Source organism: Erpetoichthys calabaricus, chromosome 3 (assembly GCF_900747795.2).
Source record: "Erpetoichthys calabaricus chromosome 3, fErpCal1.3, whole genome shotgun sequence".
Classification (NCBI taxonomy): Eukaryota; Metazoa; Chordata; class Cladistia; order Polypteriformes; family Polypteridae; genus Erpetoichthys; species Erpetoichthys calabaricus.
The window spans coordinates 311817584-311840211 of record NC_041396.2 but is presented as its reverse complement, the minus strand read 5'-3'; the positions used below and the strand labels follow the sequence as shown (position 1 = coordinate 311840211).

The 22628-nt window shown below is 39.6% G+C and overlaps 1 protein-coding gene across 3 annotated transcripts in view; it reads left to right on the top strand.

Moving 5' to 3' along the window:
- Nucleotides 1-22628, top strand: part of LOC127527248 (trace amine-associated receptor 13c-like) — an 84872-nt gene that overhangs the window by 19720 nt on the left and 42524 nt on the right. The window contains exon 2 of one of the 3 annotated variants that reach the window (XM_051925351.1): nt 3853-3935. The exons of the other annotated variants lie outside the window; for them this stretch is intronic. Coding sequence (XP_051781311.1) covers nt 3853-3935 — 83 coding nt within the window. The remainder of the gene's footprint in view (nt 1-3852; nt 3936-22628) is intronic. 3 annotated transcript variants of the gene reach the window in all.

Genomic DNA, 22628 nt, shown 5'->3' with positions numbered 1-22628 from the left:
TAGAACAACCTGACCGACACAGAGATACACAGAAAAACAGACAGATACTTCAAATGTCTTGTTATATGCCATTTATTACAACCATCTGTTGGAATAACAAATGTGATGAGTTGTATTACGACAAATGCTTGTGATGCACCATATGTTGGAATGACAGGGACATGGTAATCAGACAGACACACAGATATGCAGACACACAGAATCTTTCCATTTATTAAGGTAGATAAGCTGATTTCTGTCCGTCTGGCAGTTACTCTCTGTTGGATGTATTCAGCGTTAAGGTTGTGCAGTGCTGTGTGTCTGCCCCATTGCTATGTCTCTGTGATATGCCATTTAGTACAGGATTTGTACAATCAGTGTTAATGTTTGTTATACGCCATCTATTGGAATGGCAAATACAATGCATTTTATAACTAAAAATGTTTACGAAGTGCCATCTTTTGGAATGACAGAGACAAAGCAAGTGGATGAACAGGACACACAGAAAGTGTAATTAAGGTGGATATAATGGGCTGTCCTGCTGTTTTGTGGACAGGAAAATTTTTGTACGGAACGGTGATGATCTTTGGACTGACAGTTGGGAAATCTGCTGTACACATCAGGGCGCTATATAACCTGACATTCTCTTAAACATCTTAATGGCTTCTGAATGAGTCCATTATAATAATTAAGTCTTTCTCCTAAGCAGTACATTCAAGTTTAAGACTTCTCATTGTGTATTAAGACCGGAGGGTGTGTTCCAACTACAGAGGGATCACACTCCTCAGCCTCCCTGGAAAAGTCTATTCGGGGGTTCTGAAGAGGAGGTCCCGTTGGAGAGTCGAGCCTCGGATTCAGGAGGAACAGTGTGGTTTTCGTCCTGGTCACGGAACAGTGGACCAGATCTACACCCTTAGCAGGGTCCTGGAGGGTGCATGGGAGTTTGCCCAACCAGTCTACATGTGTTTTGTGGACTTGGAAAAGGCATTCGACCGTGTCCCTCTGGGAATCCTGTTGGGGGTACTCCGACAGTATGGGGTACCGGACCCCCTGATAAGGGCTGTTCGGTCCCTGTACGATCGGTGCCAGAGCTTGGTCCGCATTGCCAGCAGTAAGTCAAACCCGTTTCCAGTGAGAGTTGGACTCCGCCAGGGCTGCCCTTTGTCACCAATTCTGTACATAACTTTTATGGACCGAATTTCTAGGCGCAGCCAGGGCGTTGAGGGGGTCCGGTTTGGTGGACTCAGGATTGGGTCACTGCTTTTTGCAGATGATGTTGTCCTGTTTGCTTCATCAGGCCGTGATTCTTCAGCTCTCTCTGGATCGGTTCGCAGCCGAGTGTGAAGGCTGGGATGGGAATCAACACCTCCAAATCTGAGACCATGGTCCTCAGCCGGAAAAGGGTGGAGTGCCCTCTCAGGGTTGGTAGCGAGATCCTGCCCCAAGTGGAGGAGTTCAAGTATCTCGGGATCTTGTTCACGAGTGAGGGAAGAATGGAGCGTGAGATCGACAGGTGCGGCATCAGCAGTAATGCGGGCTCTGTATCGGTCTGTCATGGTGAAAAAGGAGCTGAGCCGTAAGGCAAAGCTCTCAATTTACCCGTCGATCTATGTTCCTACCCTCACCTATGGTCATGAGCTATGGGTAGTGACCGAAAGAACGAGATCGCGAATACAAGCGGCTGAAATGAGTTTCCTCCGCAGGGTGTCTGGGTTCTCCCTTAAAGACAGGGTGACAAGCTCAGTCATCCGGAAGGGGCTCAGAGTAGAGCCGCAGCTCCTCCGCATCGAGAGGAGTCAGATGAGGTGGCTTGGGTATCTGATCAGGATGCCTCCTGGACGCCACCCTGGTGAGGTGTTCTGGGCAAATCTAACTGGGAGGAGGCCCTGGGGAAGACTCAGGACACGCTGGAGGGACTATGTCTCTCAGCTGGCCTGGGAACGCCTCGGGATTCCTCCGTTAGAGCTAGAAGAAGTGGCCAGGGAGAAAGAAGTCTGTGCATCTCTGCTCAAGCTGCTGCCCCCGCGACCCAATCTCAGATAAGCGAAAGAGGATGGATGGATGGATGGATGGATGGATGGATGGATGGATGGATGGATGGATGGATGGTTGGATTGGGTACTAAAGCCTAACATTTTTAGTTCTTGTGAAGACTTGCAAGTGTCCGATGATGGGTGGGTTCCCTTTGCAGAGTTGCTTTATGACCTAAAGCCCGCTGACCTGCTGTCCCCCAAAATGCACTGCACTATGTGGACTAATGACATAAATATATGACAAGTGACACTACAAGGTGCTTCAGTAACAGAAGGAGAGATGAGGGGACCAGACATGAAGTTTGTATTAACAGACTACTAGTGTGTCACGTATGAACTCTTGTGTGGTGAGGACCACTTCACTGTTTGTGTCGATGAGAAGGGAATGACAACAATACAACGCACAAACTCCTGTAAAGTTGTACGTCTGCCATCACTGAGCAGCTGCTGCCAATTGTTCAATCAAAACTGAACTTGTATGATGGAGATGGCGGTCCTTTTGTATTTTCTATTGAACTGTTCATACCTTCTGTTGAAAAACATCACTTGATGTTACTCTAATACATTATGAATTTAATAAAAGTGTAATATTAACATAAAATAGTGAATATAAGTGTGAAAATATCACAGGATATTGTTCTGGAGAGATCTTGACATCATTTCTATCTTTATTAAGAACTTTAATTGTTCTTATAGTGATATCGGCTAACAGACTCATGCAGTGCGCGGTGCTTCTCGGTGCTTCAAAACCGACAGACGCAGTCATTTAGTTTTGTTTGATATAAAGTTACAAATCAGTTAAACAGCAAATGTCTTCAAAATACAAAGCACATCAGTGAGCGCTGCTGCATTTGAATTCTGAGAGTTTACCTGCCACTGCCACAGAGAAATGCATGTTGTGTGTTTGATGATTTAAGAAAAGAAAGACGTGCAGTAAATCAGACAAAGACAATCAGCACAACGTCAGACTGACAGAGAACAACGGGGGGAATACTGTTTGGAATTTAATGTGAGGGTCCGGAAAAGACAAAAACACACAGCTGTTACTGTACACTGTATGTGTGAGTGTGTGAGTGTGTGTGTGTGTGTGGGGGGGGGGGGGGCCTCTCAGGAGCACAGGGTGGTCCAGCACACTCCATGGGGGAGTCAGAGGGGCTCTGAGCAGCACAGCACAGGATGGAGTGTCAGACCACCACTGGGCACAACCTCAGCTCATCTGAACCTGCTGATTTAATGTGCTGCTCGCTGTGATGAGGAAAGAAAGTCAAAGTGACTGAGAACAAAAAAACAAAAACAGCAGACAGAGGAGAAGAAGGAAACTGCAGAGAGCCAGCAGCTGGACCACTGTGGAGCTGTGAGGAGAGACCACCGCAGCCCTGAGCGGCTCCTGACAAACAAATATAATGAAGACATCTGAGATTTGATGAACTCATTAGTGAGTAAGAACTGAAATGAACAAACAAACATCCTGAGAGAATTTGTGAAGCAAACACAGCAGAGAGACGCCTCATGTGAATTACGTCAGCTGAGAGAATATGGCAGTCGCAGGGCCTCAGTGTATAAACATCTCAGTGAGCAGGCAGGACGACTCAGTCAGGGACACACATGGAGTGGAATGGACTGAAAGTTGGACGTTGCTTTCCTCACAGTAATACATCTTGTCGTAAACTGATTTATGAAACTGAAGTTTATGGAGTTTATTATATTTTCTCGTGTGTTTTGTTTTTATCGACAGTCTGTGGAAATCTTCTTGTCATCATTTCTATTTCTCATTTTGTTCAGCTGCACACGCCAACTAATCTTCTGATCCTTTCTCTCGCAGCGGCTGATTTCTTTACAGGTTTCTTTGTGATGCCCTTTTTTTTGATTGGTCTGATTGATGGTTGCTGGTACTTTGGAGTTATTTGTTGTTATTTATATCAGGTACTTGCAAATATTCTTAATACTGTAGTTGTATATAATGTTGCTTTAATATCCATTGATCGCTACATTGCTGTCTGCCATCCTTTCTTTTACAGCTCAAAAATAACTTTGATTGTTGCAAAGATCAGCATTGCTGTAGTGTGGCTGTCTGCACTTTTAATTACACTCATACTTTTATGTCTTAGTGATATTGTAACAGAGCGATGTGATGGAGCTTGTTTTGTATTCACGTATACTGAAGTGAGCATTTTTATTTTAGTTGCAACTTTTTTTATTCCTTATTTCCTAATGATTGGTTTTTATATAAGAATATTTGTAGTTGCAAGAAGCCATTCAAGAGCCATCAACTGTATGATAGAAAAGAGACAAACTGAGGAGTTGAGTGACAGAAAAATATCAAAACCGTCTGAAAGAAAAGCCGCAAAAACATTAGGAGTAATCGTGGGGGCTTTTATTATCTGCTGGCTGCCTGTTTATATGTACAATCTTTTTGCTGATATTAATACCCTAGTCACACGTATCATCAGGAATGTCTTTGTGTTGGTAAGTGAAGTGAACTTTGGTGTTAATCCAATTCTTTACGCTTTTCTTTATTCCTGGTTCAGAAAAGCACTTAAAATAATCCTGACGTGTAAAATATTTAGTCCAGCTTCTTCAGTGCTCAATTTACTGTAAATGGTAAAGAAAATAAAAATGTAATTTTCTGAACTTAGATGTTTTAAATTATTTGTAAATTATGCCTTTGCTCATTTTTCATATAAGCAGTGCAATACCTGGACGTATTTCTTAACAATACAATCATTTCATATTCACTGTATTGTTGTGAAGGCTGTTTCTGTTAAAATTGTACTTTATTCATGTAGAGTGTACACTGTTTATGATTATTACTTATTTCACCACAGTTATTTTCATATCAAATCTTCTCCTTATTTGAATGTGTAATAAACAGCACTGAAAACTTTAGAGACTCCTGGCAATTCATAGAAACACTTCAGGGTTTCTTGTTGACTTTTTTATTTTTTTTAACATTGTATAATCATTATTGCTATTTCCATTATTTTAGGCAAGAATTATTTATTTCAATATGAATTAAGTAAAGTGCTAAATTTTACCCAATATCTGGAAACATAAAAATCTTTAAACATCTGCAGTTACAATTTACATAGACTTTCAGATTTCACAACTAAAAACTCCACAGCAGAGCTCAGACGACAGCCGACATTCTGTTCAGCTTTGATCAGACGGTGGAGATTTGTTTTAGAGTCCAATTCTGTGAAATGTTCCTTTATTGTTTTACTTTTGTATCAAATTAAACACTTCATTTTATTGTGAAGTTAATGTTTCCTATTCCTGCACTTTAATCCGCACTCCTCCTCACTAAGACAGCAGATAACAGACGAGTGCAGACGGAGCAGTCGGCCTTCACTCCTCACACTGCTGGCTCACTAAATGACACTGATGTGACTGTGAGGAACTGAAATGGACGACTGAGAAGGTCAAATGAGGTTTGATGTCCAAAATTAAATGTAGGATATGTTCCTTTAGACTGACATTTGTTAATATTTGTGTGCTCAATTCTATTAAAACAGAGAAACTTAAACCTTTAAAACAGTGATCATTAATAAAGACCTGACACTTGATATCCGTGTGTTTAGATAAACCTCAGCGTGTTGATTTCAAACACATGAAAGTTCTTTGTGTCAAGTCGTGTCACTAATCCCAGACAATGCTGTGACTGTCACTCAGATCCTAAATTTGATTCAGCTCATCGTATTTCCTGATTGTGATGTCTGTTCAGGTGAAATGCCATTATATAAACACACACAGCTGAAGTCATTTTGTGTTAAATTCCTTGACTTTGCTCTCTGGTGTCAGTTCTCGTCTCAGGTTTCTCCTTTTTGCACTGAGTTTTATTTTATTTATTCCCCTGACGTCTCTTCTTTTCCCTAACCACATGCTGACGAGTTGCAGGTTACACAATCCATTACACTGATGAAGTTGTTGAAGTGTCTCCCTTCCCAGAATTCTATTTATTGTCCAGATGCACTAATGTGGACAAGTAATTTTTTTTGGATGTATTGATGCAACACACAAGGAGAGAACAAAATAAAAAACATCAAACATAACACATTTTAATGTGATTTTATTATCTTTTATATCATGTACTTGGTATCAAGGCCACGAGTGAACCGACGTTGGCAATAACTCCACCCAGGAAGGTCAGGCCTGATTTGCTCTTAGAACTTCAATGTTAATTTCGGCAAACATCAGCATCTTTTAAAAGTCTCATTAGCCGCAGCTGCTCATCTCATACAGAACACAATTAATACTTCAGAGAACAGCATTGTGCTCAATTCTATAAAAACAGAGAAGCTTAAACGTTTGATAAAGAAACCATTAGCTTAAACTTCAACAAAACCTTTATTAATTTCCATATGGATCGAAATAACTTGCTGCCTGTGCACACTGTTTAATAATATTTTAAATAATTGTTATAAAGTTCTTTTTCAAGCCACCTTTACATGATTTAGATTTTTTCATCTTTATTATCCTCACTGCTATCCCATCTAGTAGTTTGCTGCACTAAAGTATTTTTGTATAAAATATTCATGCAGACATTTTCTTCTTTATTTCATTATCGTGGTTGAAGTTGTCTCTTTAGCAGTTTTTAGTGATTCTACGATGGTGGATGTGAGATTTGCTGTTATTTCTCTGTCATTATCAGTAAATAATTAAAACTATTGTGATATATTGTGGAAGAAATTGACTGGCAGCCCATACTGGGTACTAAAACACCAGCAGTAGAAAGGCGTCAGTCAGTCTTCTTTATCATGAAGTCTGACCAGAGGAGCACAAGCACCTTATTCCAAGTGTGACCAAGGAGGGCCGCCTGTCTCACTCTGTTCACACACTTCATTCATTAGATCACAATGCCAAGGAGTTCATCACATATTCAGAAAACCTTTAAGGCTTTGGACTTCACACCCTGAGGCTGTGGGTTCAAATCCCCCCACTGACGCTGTGTGCCCCTCAGTAAGTCACTTCACCATCCTGGGCACCAACTGGACAAAGAAAAGAAAAGCAGCCAATCGTATCTGAAATGTTGTAAGTCACTTTGGATAAAAGCATCAGCCACATAAATAAATATAAATGTTAACCTGATTGGTTATTCCAGTTGCTAACAGGACGTCACCAAACATCGAGACCTTAGATGGTCACGCGGCCCACTCGGCTGATTGACTGTCCTGTTAACTCAGGAGTCTGTGACTGTTTAGGTGTTTTTAGAAGTTCACTCCGCACATGACAGGCACATCCATGTCGTTCTCAGTCCTTTGGGTGACTTTATGTTTCCTTCGGTTTGTCAACAGGAAACTTAGCCTGAGCAGAACAACAGAGTAAGCAGGGCACTTTAAAGATGACTTTCACTTCTTATACCAAGTGTTGCCTTTTTCTTTTCTTGCTATTTATCACTTAAAATGCCTTTTCTTAATAATTCAAACCTTTATCATAATATGCTGGGCAGAATATGAGACTCAGCACAGACCCAGCAAATCATGAAGCTGAGTTTCTTTAAACAGTGAACCTCCATCACATACTAGGAGCCCATCAAACCAAAGTTCAAGTTCAATTGTGACAATATAACAATCAACACCACACAATAAAACACATCAATAATCCATGAAGACATAAAGCCAGCACTGAGAATCAAAAGGCCGCTGAGCGACTGCCCATTCAATGTGTCCATGCAAAGCCTTCACGGCGGCCTCTCCATTCCAAAGCAGCCTGATTAATGTCTGCTGTTCTCGTGTTCTCCCTGTGGCCTGTGATGAACGAGCACCTAGTGCTTTGGTGGAGGTTTGGGGCTCTGGATTGTCCACTCCATGTCTGCTTCATCCCATCATGCTGCACCTGAGGAGACAAAATGGTCCTCTGTGGTGATGTGAGCAGCAAGCAGCTGAAATGTTTCTGAAATAACACAGTATGTTATGCAAAATCAAACAATCATTTTATGAAAACATGACTTTGTTTCTTTCAATTGTCATATGAGGTATGAGTACACCACTAAACATTGACACATAAATTGTGTTTGAAGGTATTATGGTCTGCACTGTATAAGACAATTCCTGTTGGACTCTCAGCTCCTTTATTTCTGCTCTGCTCAGCTGATGCTTTACTTGTTCCACTTTAAGAGTTGCCCCCTCATTTCAGACCCCCTTGTGTGTTTATTCAGGAGGTATTATGATGTGGTGGTCCGCACTTCTGTCCTTTTGATTTAGTGTTCTTGTTCCAGTCCTTCGCCCGGTCACTGCCGGTGTGGAATCTCCATGTTCTCTCTTTGAAAGTGTGGCTTTTACTCTTCAGGACAGCAGAAGACTTTTATTATCCCAGAGGGAAATTTGATGGCAGCAGGAATGTGTGACATTGTTAAATAGGGACAAGGAAATAATAAAAGAGACCACACATGACAGCCATTGTGGTAATCAACACACACACCATAAGACTTCTACAAGTCAGAATAACAATTTGAACAATAATAATGAAGAGCACACAATAATAATTCAGAACTCCACAGGACTCCTGTAGCTACTAGAATTCAGAAGTCTGATAGCTCTGAGATAAAAAAGGACTTCAGTCTGGGGGTCTTCACCCTTGGGACTCTAAATCAGCAGCTTGATGGCCACAAGTGACACTTTAGTGATAGAATTGAATTGGCCTTCTTCACCACTTGTTTGTGATGGCGGTCAGAGAGAGATGGCTGCTGCGGACCCCCACTTTCACTGCTCATTTCAATGTTCTTAGTCACACAGTTTTTTGTTCTTTATACTGAGATTCACCACATAACATTCATTCATTCATCTTCCACACCTGCTTATTCAAAGCAAGTCTCGCTGTAGCTGAAGCCAATCCTAGCAACCATTGGGCACAACGCAGGAACAGTCACTCCATCACATGAACACACACACACACACACACACACATAGACCCCTGAACTGACCTGATCAGATGTGTCTTATAGCAGGCGTGACTCCCACTTTCAGAGCCCAGTTTTGGTCTCCATATTTTCATTGATGTCCCCTCAGCTGAGATTTCAAACCCACCGTGTTCACAGGTCACCATCCAGGACAAACAGCTTTTCTCAGCAGAATTCACTAAAATATCTTTGTCACTGAAGGGTGAGACATGGACTAAGTGGTCTCAGAAGCAGACCCTCTCACTGCCCCCCTACATTTAAAGCACCAAAGACGTGATATTAGATATTCATTTCTCCAACTGTGTCTTCAGGATACAAAACTCACAAGAAACTTAATGTCAGTCAAACATCTCAAACGGCGTCAATAACAGCCCTTCTAGCCCTCATCATTGACTTGTAATTTATTTGTGTGCATTTAAGACAAAAATATTCTTAAATTATTCTCATAAAGAAGACATTAAGATAATGGAGAGGAGCAGCATATTGATTGGCAGGAGCAACTTAGTATTTCATTGTATTCTGTTGTAATAAATACAAGAAAAGCAGATAAAGATTTGGGGTATCATGATGAATCCCATATAATTGTCAGTTCAAAAAAAAACCACAGTGAAATAGCAATTGGTGTCTTTTCAGACGCGAGTCTCCATTTGACCGACTCCAAGGTAGAGGGGGACCCATTTTTCAATTCGGAGGACAGGAAGAGGCGGGTTCAGGTGGCCAGGAACTCAAAGTGATGTTCACTCAGGATGCGACTGTCAATCACTGCTTCTGCAGAGTAAGGAAGACAAAAATGATTATGTAACAGTGCCAGTCCCTGGCTGGAAGTGTAATTACATTTATAGTAGCCTTGAAGTTAATGAGTTGGCAACCTTAACCATGAGGTCATGTCTCCAAGAAAGCGCGTCGGTGTTGGCACGGAGGGAACCACAGCAATGTAGGACTTTCAAATTAAATGGCCAAAGGTCCAAGAACCATTGAGTGACACATGGGCTTGACTCTTTGTGCAGTACCATCCACTGTAAAGGTGCATATCGGTGACTGAATTGCATTCATGACCAAGCAGGTAGTACTTCAGCTGATGGGTAGCCCACTTAACCACCAATGCTTCCCTTTCCACAGTCACATACCTGGTTTCCCCGTCCAAGAGTTACTGGTTTAGGAAAATGAGTGGGTGTTCCACACCATCAATGCTCTGCCTCAAAACGGCACCAAGACCTGTGTCCAAAGCGTTGGTCTGGACAATAAAAGGTAGAGAAACAGGAGCCAACAAGACTGGTGCAGATGTAAGGGCCTGTTTCAAGTCACAAGATGAAGTTTCCATTTTTTGTCCCAAACCACCATGTTAGACGCCCCCTTTATTGTCAGGTCAGTCAAGGGTGAAGCCTTCTCAAAAAAATGAGATACAAACCCAAGGTAGAACCAAACAAGTATGAGTTGTGGGGCCATAGCACCCTGTCCACCAGATGTTTCAAGGAGGCCAGTTCCCAGTGTTATCCAAATGGAAGGACACAATACTGCCAGTGGCCACAAGGGGTGCTAAACACAATTTTTTACTTGGCAGATTTCATTAAGAGAATTTGCCAATGCCCTTTTGTTATCTCAAGGGTGGTCATATTTTAAGCTTTTCCAAGTCACTCAAGGAGTTTATCCACTCTTGGCATCAGATATGCATTGAAACGGGAAACTTGATTAAACTGGTAGAAGTCATATTAAAAGCATTAACTGCTGTTGGGCTTTGGGACCAATACAATAGTACTCGACTGGGGCCTAAAACTTACCTCAATCACTTCTAGATCCAGAATTCATTTGACCTCAAGTTCAACTTCTGCTCATTTTACTTCCAGGGATGTATAAGGACATTCTCAGACAACTACTCCTAGGTCAGCTATGATGTCAAGCTCAATCAGAGAGGTCCGACCAGGTCTTTCATTAATCAGTCCGCTTAACACTATCCGGCCCACCTTAAATCCCTTCACACCTCTCCGTCAGCGTCTTTTGTCTTGTAAATGTGCCGATCAAGACAACCACATGTACTGTGCAAGGCATGCACGGGTCCACTGAGAAAAGAAGAGTGTTCTTGGCTCACCTTACAGAGGAACTTTGCCATCGCTTCTTACAAGAAAAGGCGATGGAAAAAGAAAAGGATGATGCAACATCAACAAGCTTCTGTTCTAAGACAGCTGCTTTCCCCAGGAAACTAAACTGAGTCTGTGTCAGGTGCCCTTTCAATGTAATAGGAACCACAGATTAGAGAGATGTGTGCACATTGCAACAGGTTGGAAGGACAGTTCTTGGGTGTGTGGGAACTGTTCACATTTGAATTTGATGATTGTATATAGTGTGGAAGTGACCTCTCTGTACTATTCTTTCCTCTGCGTGTACTGGAGTACAAAAGAAGCACCACCATGCACCAAAATGTGGAGACTGGGCAAGATCAGAAGAAAAAAAACATGCAGTCACTGATTACAACCGCAAGATGTTATGCGAATGAATATGAGTAATATGAATAATGTTATATCTGTGCCACAATGTTATCCAAAATGTAATTAACAGGTCATAAAATGAATAATTCCAACTATCATATATACCTATGTCTCTGTTTTTTTCTCAGTGCACCTTTGACATCATGGATTATAAGGTGCATACTAATTCAGTGTGAGCAGGAACACTCAATAAAACTGAATAAAAAAAAAATCAAGTGGCGGTGAAATACGAAGAAGGCAGATTCACCAGCATTTGTGTGTCAGCTTTTATCCCTCCAGATCAGAGAATTTCCAGTTCCATTGTCTCAAAACCCATTCCCAGTTCCAAGAAACCTTGGGAAAGGCAGTTCAAAGGGAGACCCCTGTCCATGTAGGTTGGGCATGCAGTGGGTGTCAAAAAGAAGGGGGTCAATACAACACAATACACAGAACAGAACACAAGTAATCCTCAATACAGTATAAAAATAAAAATATTACAAGTACGGAGCAAAATTTAACAGTGCATGATATCACATAATATGATTTGTTTAGAGTCCTGGAGACCTAGGCCATTTACAGCAGGCCTGACTCACTTCAAAGTAAAACCAAACACGTCATCCCCAGTGTTTTGTGGGCCATTCTAGACTCCACGAAAGAGCAATAGACACTCGCGTTTCAAGTCACACAGCACTTATCCCTTAAACACTTCTAGGAAGGCTCGGCTTCTGTAATCGACTTCACGGTTAGAATTAAGCCTTTAATTGAGAGGAGGCGTGCTGCTCAACAGCAGAAATGGTGTAGTTTAGCTCTGGGGTCTAACTCTTTAGAGTAAATGCGGACATTAATGCTTAAAACAGGACGGCATGTGATGGGTGTGCAAAACAAAATAGCCCAAAATAGTCTCATCCTGCTGGTGAACCGAAACAGCCACAAACCTATCTTTTGGTTCGATTTAAAGGAGGCATGAATCGCATCAAACTAAAACCAAACATGTCATCCACTGAACAACACATTGCAGTTTTCAATTCCAATAGAAATAAATGCATAAATTAATTTCTCAGAGTTTTCTTTTTTTAGAATGAGCCTTAATTTCTAACATTTTTAAGATGGAAGAAATATGATTTAGACAACTTTGTAATATGTGCTTTGAAAGACATGCTAGAGTCAACGATAACGCCTAGGTTGTGGGCTGATTCAGTAGAATTAATGGGGATTCCAGATGAGTTAAATGATGATAAACTTATGTTGTGATCAGCGTCATTGCTTCCAAAAATTAACATCTCTGTTTTATTGGTGTTTAAAGACAAGTAGTTCTCATCCATCCACTCCTTTAATTCACTAACAGAACTAATTAAAGACAACACTGGAGAAACTTCATTTGATCTAGCTGGGTGTCATCTGCATAAAATTAACATTAATGTTTCCTAATGATAGATCCCATTGGAAGCATGTAAAGTGAAAAAAAGTAAAGGTCCCAGTACTGAGCCCTGCAGGACACCATATTGAACTTCTGTGTATAATGATGTAGACCTTTCAGCACATTTCTGTACATATTGGAATCGATTTGATAAATAAGAACTAAACCAGGTGAGCACAGTGTCTATGAACCCAACATCATTTTCTAGCCTGTGCAGTAAAATAGAATGGTCAATGGTGTTAAATGCTGCAATTAAGTCTAACAACATAATTACAGTGGAGTTTCCTTCATCAGAGGATATCAGAATGTTGTTTACAACCTACACTAGTGCCGTTTCTGTACTATGACCAGTGCGGAAAACAGACTGGAATTTGTCAAATAAATTGTAATGCATAAGGTGTGACTGAAGCTGACTGGCGACTACTTTTTTTATAGTGTTTTGGAGAAAAAGGGTCAATTTGAAATGTGTCTATAATTATTAAGTATGTGTGGGTCAAGGTCTGACTTTTTAAGTAATGGTTTAATGACTGACACTTTTAGTGTATCAGGTACTGTGCCATGCAATAATGAACTATTGATAATGTTTAGGATAGGCGCTGCAAGAACATCCATTGCACTTTTTACTAGTTTTGTTGGCACTGGATCTAGGGAACAAGTAGTGGGCATCATTTTAGAAATTAAAGTTAAGACTTCCTGCTCAATTACAGGATTAAAATTACTAAAGTGCTGAATGCAATATGAGGCAGGGTCTGCTAAGCTAGTATGTGGTTTGTACTGTGATGCTGAGATCTGGGATCTTATATATTTAATTTTCTTATGAATTAAATTTATAAAGTATGTGCTGCTAATATCTGTTAGTATTATACACTGTTGATCTGAATTCACATTTGTTAGTTTAGCCACTGTTCTAAACAGTACCCAAGGATTTTTATTATTGTTATCTATTAATGTAGAATAGTATTCTGAGCGAGCTTTAAAGAGGGCTTTTTTATATTTTTTAACACTCTCTGTTCATGCAATTTGAAAGACATGTAGCTTTGTTGTTCTCCATCTGCATTCCAGTTTTTGACACTCTAATTTAAGAGCGTGAGGTTTTCATTAAACTAGGGACAGTTTCTATGTGCTTTGATCACTTTTGTTTTAAGGGGAGCCACTGTGTCCAGAGCCTCTCTCAAAGTCAAATTATAATGTGATGTTAGCTGATCTCAATTGTTTTCCACATTTACATTTGATGTTAACTGATCTAAATGGTTTTCCACAATTACACTCGACTTACTCAAAGTATCTATAAATTTTGAAGCAGAATTACAATCTAGATGTTGCACTGTCTTTGTTTTAATCTGTGAGTGCATTGGTAAGGACAGGACTAAATCAAATGTAATTCAGTAGTGATCGGAAATAACTTTATTTAATGGAGTAATAATTAAATTTTGAATTTCAAATTTGTAAGTTATAATTAAGTCTAATGTATGGTTATGATTATGAGTTGGACCTTTGACAATCTGACAGAATCCTACTAAATTTAACAAATAAGTAAAACATTTGCTAAAAGTGTCAGTTTCCACATTAATGTGTACATTAAAATCTCCCATCAGTACTACGTGATCATAATTTATAGCCAAGTCAGAGAGAAGGTTGCTAAATTCAGTCATGAACAATGAATACGGCCCTGGTGGTCTGTAGACTAGCACTATAATTGTGTTGGAATCTGTTTTAATATTTAAAATGAGTGCCTCAAAGGATGTGAAGTCACCTAAATTTCTATTAGTGATTTGCATTTTGTCACATTGAATTATTCCAAGGCCTCCTCCTCGACCAAAATCCCTAGTTTATGAAGGGATGAGTAGCCATCTGGTGACGCCTCAGCTAGGGGTACAGTGTCACATTTACTAAGCCAGGTTTCAGTGAGAAGACAGAGATCAGATTTTGTACTTAATATAATATCATTTACCAAAACAGCTTTACTGCCGAGAGAGCGAATGTTCAATAAGCAGCATTTAAAACTGTATGCTTCTTTCTGAACTGCTGATATATTTTTTGTTTTAATTTGAAGTAAATTTCTATTACAGATGCCCCTGGTGGAGGGTCTGGTTTTATCTCTTGGTCTAATTATACACCTTATTTTGTGGTTATCAAGTACTTTAAGTTTTGTATCACAGGCTTTCACATTAGCACGCATACATATATTTTAGATAGCATTTAAGTTTATATGTCTGCTTCTTTATGAATCATTATAATAATAAGTCAAGTTACAACAGAATGTATTACACTAGCTAGCTTTAGGCTATGTAAGAATTAATTGTTAAAGGCTTGTATTTTTTCTTTCTTTCAGGCATTTTGCTTGTTTGTACAAGGCTGTCCACACCTTAGCCCTTATCACTGAAGCTGCACACTGCCGCTTTCTGGCACAGCTGCCTATGATTTTAGTCTTAAGGGATACCAGTGCAACTAGGAACCATTAAATGAATCATTAATTGAGCAGTCCAGTTCTCACATGTGGGACCTCCAGATTCAAACTTAATGGTGAGATCTGATTAACCAAAAGCCTTTCAATCTTTACCAGCCAAGGATCAGGGAGATGTGACTGGGTGATGCTCACCTCCAGGTCGCCTGTTTTCATAATAGTTTTAATTACACCCCCCTAAGGTTTTTTTGAAAGGAGCCCACTAATACCAATTTGTTCTTTTTTAATTAATGATATTTCATAGATGCATATTTTATTATACCTACTTAACTTTTATCGACATTTATCTAACTCTATATTTATTTTTCTAGTATCAGAATGTAGTTTAAGTTAATTTGTTTTGGTTTCAATAGATGGATTTTTCATATTTTTTCATATATTTTCTTGTTTTCTTTTTTTCACATCTTCGTGCCCCCCTTTTTGTTACTTCGCGCCCCCATAGGGGTGCCCGCCCCACAGTTTGAGAACCACTGCACTATATAGTGATTGATGGATATGAAAGACATTATATTAAAATATATATGAAAGGCGCTATATAATAGATACACACATAAAATGCACTAAGGAATGCATAAAAGGTATTATAAAGTGATTGATTGATAGAAGGGCATTATATAATTGATAGATATGAAAGGTACTATATGACTAGTAGATAGATAGAGAATGCACTATACAGTAAATTGACAGCTGGGTAGATGGAGACATTATATAGTGATTGATATATAGATATGAAAGGTACTATACATATAATTAATTGATGGGAAGTTAGATAGGTGGCACTACATACTGACTGATAGCTATGAAGGGCATTATATAATTGATAGATATGAAAGGCACTGTAAAGATGGATAGACAAGGCACTATACTACAGAGACACCTAGATAGATTAGGCACCATATAGTGATTGATACATAGATACAAAGGCACTATAAAATAAATATGAAAGGTATCATATATATAATTAAATAATCGATCAAAAGATAGAGAGATGGCACTATATATTGTAGTAATACATAGAAAAAAGATATACATGAAAGGTAATATATACTTAATAGATACAATAAACTATAGCAATTAATAGATATGATGGCCATTACATAATTAATAGATATGAAAGACGCTGTATTATTAAAATAGAGATATAAAAGGCACTATATACTAGATATACATTATACTACTTTACATTTCCTTATATTAAATTTCATCTGCCAGTCCACCTAGATTGGTATCATAACAGACTTAACCAGCTTGTTATTTATATTTTTATTCAGATACTTACATGTATTAAAAATAGCAGTGGCCCCAACATTGACCCCTGCTAAACAATTCTGAATTTCTCGTATCCAATCCTGCACTCACCTACACATTATACCCTGAACGTTCACTTCATTTAATTTGATGACGAACCTCACATGTGGCACCTTATCATATGCTTTCTGAAAATCAACATAAATTACATCATTTGCACCACTCTCATCATATTGTGATGAGTCATTCTCTAAGGCAGGTTCAAACACAGAGAAGCCACACTTCAAGACAACTAGCAATTAGCCATGTTAGATCAACTGTAGGTAAAGCACTTTATGACAATGCGCCAATAGAACACTCTAGACGAGAACAGGCCATTCAGGCCAACAAAGCACGCCAGTACTATCCACTTATTTCTTCCAAGAAAACATCAAGTCGAGTTTTGAAAGACCCTAACGTCTTACTGTCTACCACACTACTTGGTAGCTTATTCCAAGTTTCTATCATTCTTTGTGCAAAGAAAAACTTCCTAATGTTTGTGCGAAATTTACCCTTAACAAGTTTCCAACTGTGTCCCCGTGTTCTTGATCAACTCATTTTAAAATAACAGTCTCGATCCACTGAACTAATTCTCTTCATAATTTTAAACACTTCAATCATGTCTCCTCTTAATCTTCTTTTGATTAAACTGTAAAGGCTCAGCTCTTTTAATCTTTCCTCATAGTTCAACCCCTGTAGCCCTGGAATCTGCCTAGTCGCTCTTCTCTGGACCTTTTCTAGTGCTACTATGTCCTTTTTGTAGCCTGGAGACCCAAAACTGCACACAGGACTCCAGATGAGACCTCACCAGTGCATTATAAAGGTTGAGCAGAACCTCCTTGGACTTGTACTCCACACATCAAGGCGCTATATAACCTAACATTCTGTTAGCCTTCTTCATGGCTTCTGAACACTGTTGGGATGTCAATATCTTAGAGTCCACTATGACTCCTAAATCTTTCTCATAAGGTGTACTCTTGATTTTCTGACCATCCATTGTGTATTCAAACCTCACATTTTTACTTCCTTTGTGTAATTCTTTACATTTGCTGACATTAACTTTCATCTGCCACAAATCTGCCCAAGCCTGTTTGCTATCCAAGTCCTTCTGTAACGATATAATGGATTCCAAATTATCTGCTAATCCACCTATCTTGGTATCATCTGCAAACTTAACCAGCTTGTTACTTATATTCTTATCTAAATCATTTATATATATATTAAAAATAGCAGCGGCCCTAGCACTGACCCCTGTGGAACACCACTCTTAACATTGGCCAGTTCTGATGAGGTTCCTCACACCATCACCCTCTGCTTCCTGTGTCTGAGCCAATTCTGCACCCATCTACAAACATCACCCTGAACTCCCACTTCTTCTTGTTTGATGCCCAACCTCTCATGTGGCACCTTATCAAATGCTTTCTGAAAGTCCAGATAAATAATATCATCTGCTCCACTTTGATCGTATCCTTTTGTTGCCTCCTCATTCCAGCATGTTAGTAAAACACGACCGCCCTCTTCTGAGCCCACGCTGACTGCTTAGAACAACTCATGTCCTTGCCATGTGTTGCTCAATCTTATCCTTTATAATTCCTTCCATTAATTTTCCTGTGATTCATGTTAAGCTTACTGGCCTATAGTTGCTTGGATCTGCCCTGTCACCCTTTTTATATAATGGGATGATATTTGCCATTTTCCAGTCCTTCAGAATCTCTCCAGTGTGCAGTGACTTCCTAAAAATATGTGTCAAGGGTTTATATCTGTACTTGCTAGCATCCTTAAGAACTCGAGGGTCAATATGATCTGGTCCTGGTGATTTGTTTGATTTCAGCCTATTTAATATGAGCAGCACTTCTCCCTCTACAATTTCCAAATCCCTCAGTACCTCCTTAGTAGTCCCTGTTACCTCTGGGAGGTTATCCACTTGCTCACTTGTAAACACCTCAGAAAAATGTAAGTTTAGGGCATCCGTTATTTCACTGTTTGTATCTTTTAATTCCCCTTTACTATTTCTGATACACTTCACCTCCTCCTTGACTGTTCTTTTACTACTAAAATACTGAAAGAATCTCTTAAGGTCGTCTTTCACCTTATCTGCTATATTCTTCTCCAACTGTCTTTTAGCCTCCCTGATATCCTTCTTAATTGTTGCCTTCATGTTCTCATACGCTCTACAATTCACTTTGCAGTCATTAGTCTTATATGCCTTATAAAGCAGTTTTTTCCTTTGCAACTTCTTTTTTAAATCTTTATTAATCCACCTTGGGTTTTTTTTTTAGTTTCCTATTAATTCCAAATTTAGGTATGTATCTGTCCTGCATTACACCAAAAACATTTTTAAACCTGTTCCACTGCTCCTCGAATGTCTCCACATTTAAAAGCTTATCCCAGTGTATCCTACTTAGACTTTGTCGCATCTGCTCAAAATTATCCTACCAAAGTTCAACTTAACAATTTTAGTCTTTTCATCTGCACTCTTACAAAATACTGAGAATTGTATTACGTTATGGTCACGTGACCCTAGTGGTCCAATCACCTCTACACCCTCAATTCTATCCTGATTATTACAAAATACTAAATCCAGACAGGCTTCACCCGTGTTGGTGCTTTAACATGCTATGTTAAAAACAGTCATTGATTACTTCTAAAAACTCCTGCTCTTGTACTCCGCCATCTGTAAGGTTATCCCAGTTAATATTTGGATAATTAAAGTCCCCCATGACTATAATATCTCTCTGTAAACTTTCCTTTTTGATATTGCTAAAAAGAAGTGTGTTGATATTACTGTCTGAATTGGGTGGTCTATAACACACTCCTAAAATAAGACCTCTCTCCCTAATATTTTCCAGGCAAAGCCACATGTCCTCACTAAGATGGGGCTCATCATCCAACTGAAGAGGACTTACATTTAAATTCTGTTTGGTATAAACACCAACCCCACCTCCTTTTCTGTTCTGTCTATCCTTCCTAAAAATGTGTATCCTTCTATGTCAGGCATGTCAAACAAGCGGCCCCCGGGCTGCATGCGGCCCGCAACAGAAATCTGTGCGGCCCACATGACAGATCCTAGTTAGCACTGAACTTGTACAAAATGATTACTATCGTTTGTGACTGAATCATTCTGCATCTTCGGTGTTACTTGTTGACTTTTTTTACTTCTGGCTTCTGACAAAAGTGCGTTTTCCCATGTCATTATGGTACCGGAAACATCATCTGTTAGTATAGCCACGAGCCTTGTCCAATGTTAATGAGCCGCAGAGTCACAACTGAAGTGCTAGGCTGCAGCAGCGGGCAGCAGGGGCGGCCTTAGGCATGTGCAAACTGTGCACCTGCACAGGGCCGCCACGCCAATATATATTGAATATAAAACAGAAAAAGAAAATAACGACACAGCTGACGGCAATGTGACCGAAAAACATTGTGTTTCTTGTTAATTAGTATGCTGTATTTACAAATGTCGCTAGAGTGGAGCAGTAAGCTATATGTAGTATTATAACGTTCTTCTGTAATGAGAATATCATGGGCCGCCAGACGAAGGGGCCACCGATTCTTTCGCTGCCCAGGGCTGCCACGAGCCTAGAGCCGCCCCTGCTAAGGCTACACTACTGACTGGGCTGCTGAGACTGGCCACTGGGCAGAACTGACCATCACGAGTAGTAATAGCTCGCATATTTTCACGTTTTTTTGCTCTAGTTTCATGTAATTTTGTGATAGTATTGTAACGAACAGTTAGTGTAGATTACAACTGAAAATCTGAAGTGGACGCGAGAAGTTGATGGGTTGTTTATTAACATATTTTTGTGATTCTGAGTTTGTAAAATTATTGTAGGTCAGGCGGCTTTTTGCGTATCGGCTTATTTTACAATATAAACTTTGAAGTAAACTTAGTAAAGTAAAATTAGATTTTTGGAGGATTTCTTTTCCAACTTGAATTACTGAGCAATGAATTCAGTGAGCATTTTCGTGATTTCAGTTCACACAAACAGGGCATTGCGCTGTTCTCTTACAACCCTGAGAATATCCAAATATAGTTGATCGAACTGCAGTCAGATTCTATTCTGAAGGCAAAATACAACGAAGTTGGTGTGCCAGGCTTGTATGCTTACCTGCCACCCTCATATGTGCAGATCCGTAAGTTGGCATCGAGAGTACTGTCAATGTTCGGAAGCACTTACCTTTGTGAGCAATTGTTTTTGTTAATGAAAGCTACCAAAACCCCACATCGCTCAAGACTTACCGTCAAGCACCTTTCACCCCTCATAAAAGTTGCAGCTGCACGAGATTTCAAGCCTGATATTGACGAACTGGTTACAAGCAAGAGATGCCAAGTGTCGGGACAAAAGAAATAAATCTCACACTGGAAGGCTCTTATATAAGCAATGAATATAATATAATGAATATAATATAATAAGGACCTAGCTAAGAGACTAAGACACTAATTCTAGACTGTTGTATGGAGACTGTACGGAAATTGCTTTTCTTTAAACTTTAAATTTTAAGTGTTACATGTTTTAAAGTTTTCAGTATTGGAAAGAAAGCTACAGTAGCTTTGTATAATAGTATAATAGTATTTGTTATAGTGCGGCCCGCTGACGCACGTATGGCAGTCGAAGCGGCCCACCAATGATAGTGAGTTTGACATGCCTGCTCTATGTTACACTCATCCCCATCTTTGTTATTTAGCCAGGTTTCTGTACCTTATTTTTGATACTTCTAGCATTAAGGCAAGCTATTTTTAATGTGTTACTCCTTCTACATTTAAATATTTGCTTAGAATTTACATTACTATGCATTTTTATTTCTACACCATTGTTTGTTCTTCCATGTATAGATCTAAACCTGGCCTGTCCTAAACTCCCTGATCCCCCACATTCTCTAGTTTAACACTAGAATTAACAGAGCCTACGAAAAAACTCGTATATCCGGCCCACCTTAAATCGCTTCTTAAAACCTTTCTCACCTCTCCGCCAGCGTCTTTTGTCATCTAAATGTACTGATAAAGACAAGCTGCCAGCAGCCGGCTATTCCATCCCTCCCAACGACTTAGAACGTAAACAGGCTTTTCCCAGCTCTTGCCTTGATTGATTACCTGGGAGTGAAGTGGAGGTTTAGAGTAGAAATAATAAGATTGTTATTTGAAACACACGCATTTCATATGTGTTGCATTTCTACAGTAATCTGTGTAAACACATTGTTAAAACAGAAACATGTTATATATTCTAGTAGCAATTGACAAAATGTAGGCATAAACTATATAATGTATGAAGCCTGAAGTCCAAATATCAAAGAAACACTTTCACAAAAGGTACAAAAAAAAAGCCACCGCCAAAAAAACCCGCCTTAGTGTGAGACATTGACATGACTTAACTATCACTGCTTCCATGGCGTAACAGTATCAGTCGCTGACTGGGAATCAGAAGGTCATGAGTTCGATCCTACACAACTCTCTTTTGAAAAGTGTTCTTATTTTCACTATTTTAGAATAAAAAGATACATTTGATTTCAGTCTGTAACAGCTGGTGTAATTTATGATATTTGTAAAGGTTAGCTTTAGTTTTTTAAAATTCACTTTTCATTGTCTCAGTCGTGTTCAGGATCCATCCCTACCGCCCCCCACCTGACACTGCTGTTTTTACATAAAGACGCGCTATAGTTCTGCAGTGTATCACGATACATACGACCGCGTGTTTTTTTCCCCCAGTATTGCCAGTCCCCACGTGTTGCTGTATGCTGTTTCTTTTGTACTCCAGGACATGCAGAGGAAAGCACAGTAAAGAGCAGTAACTTCAGCGCTATATGCAATCATCAGACACTCCCCATCTGATACTACTGTTTTCACATAAAGACGCGCTAAAGCTCTGCAGTGTACTTGTGACTGCATTGTCGTACCAATGCTTGCGAACTGAAGTGTCTGCATGCACTTTTCGTGGCATTACACGTGTATTTTTTGAGCATGCCCATGTCGCTCAAACACAGGAACATATGTTGATGTAAAAGTATAACAAAACAAGTGCACTTTTATTCAAGACTATAACCGAAGAAAAAAGAAAGCAAGTTACAGTAGGCGGTTGATATGACAGCTTGCATGGTG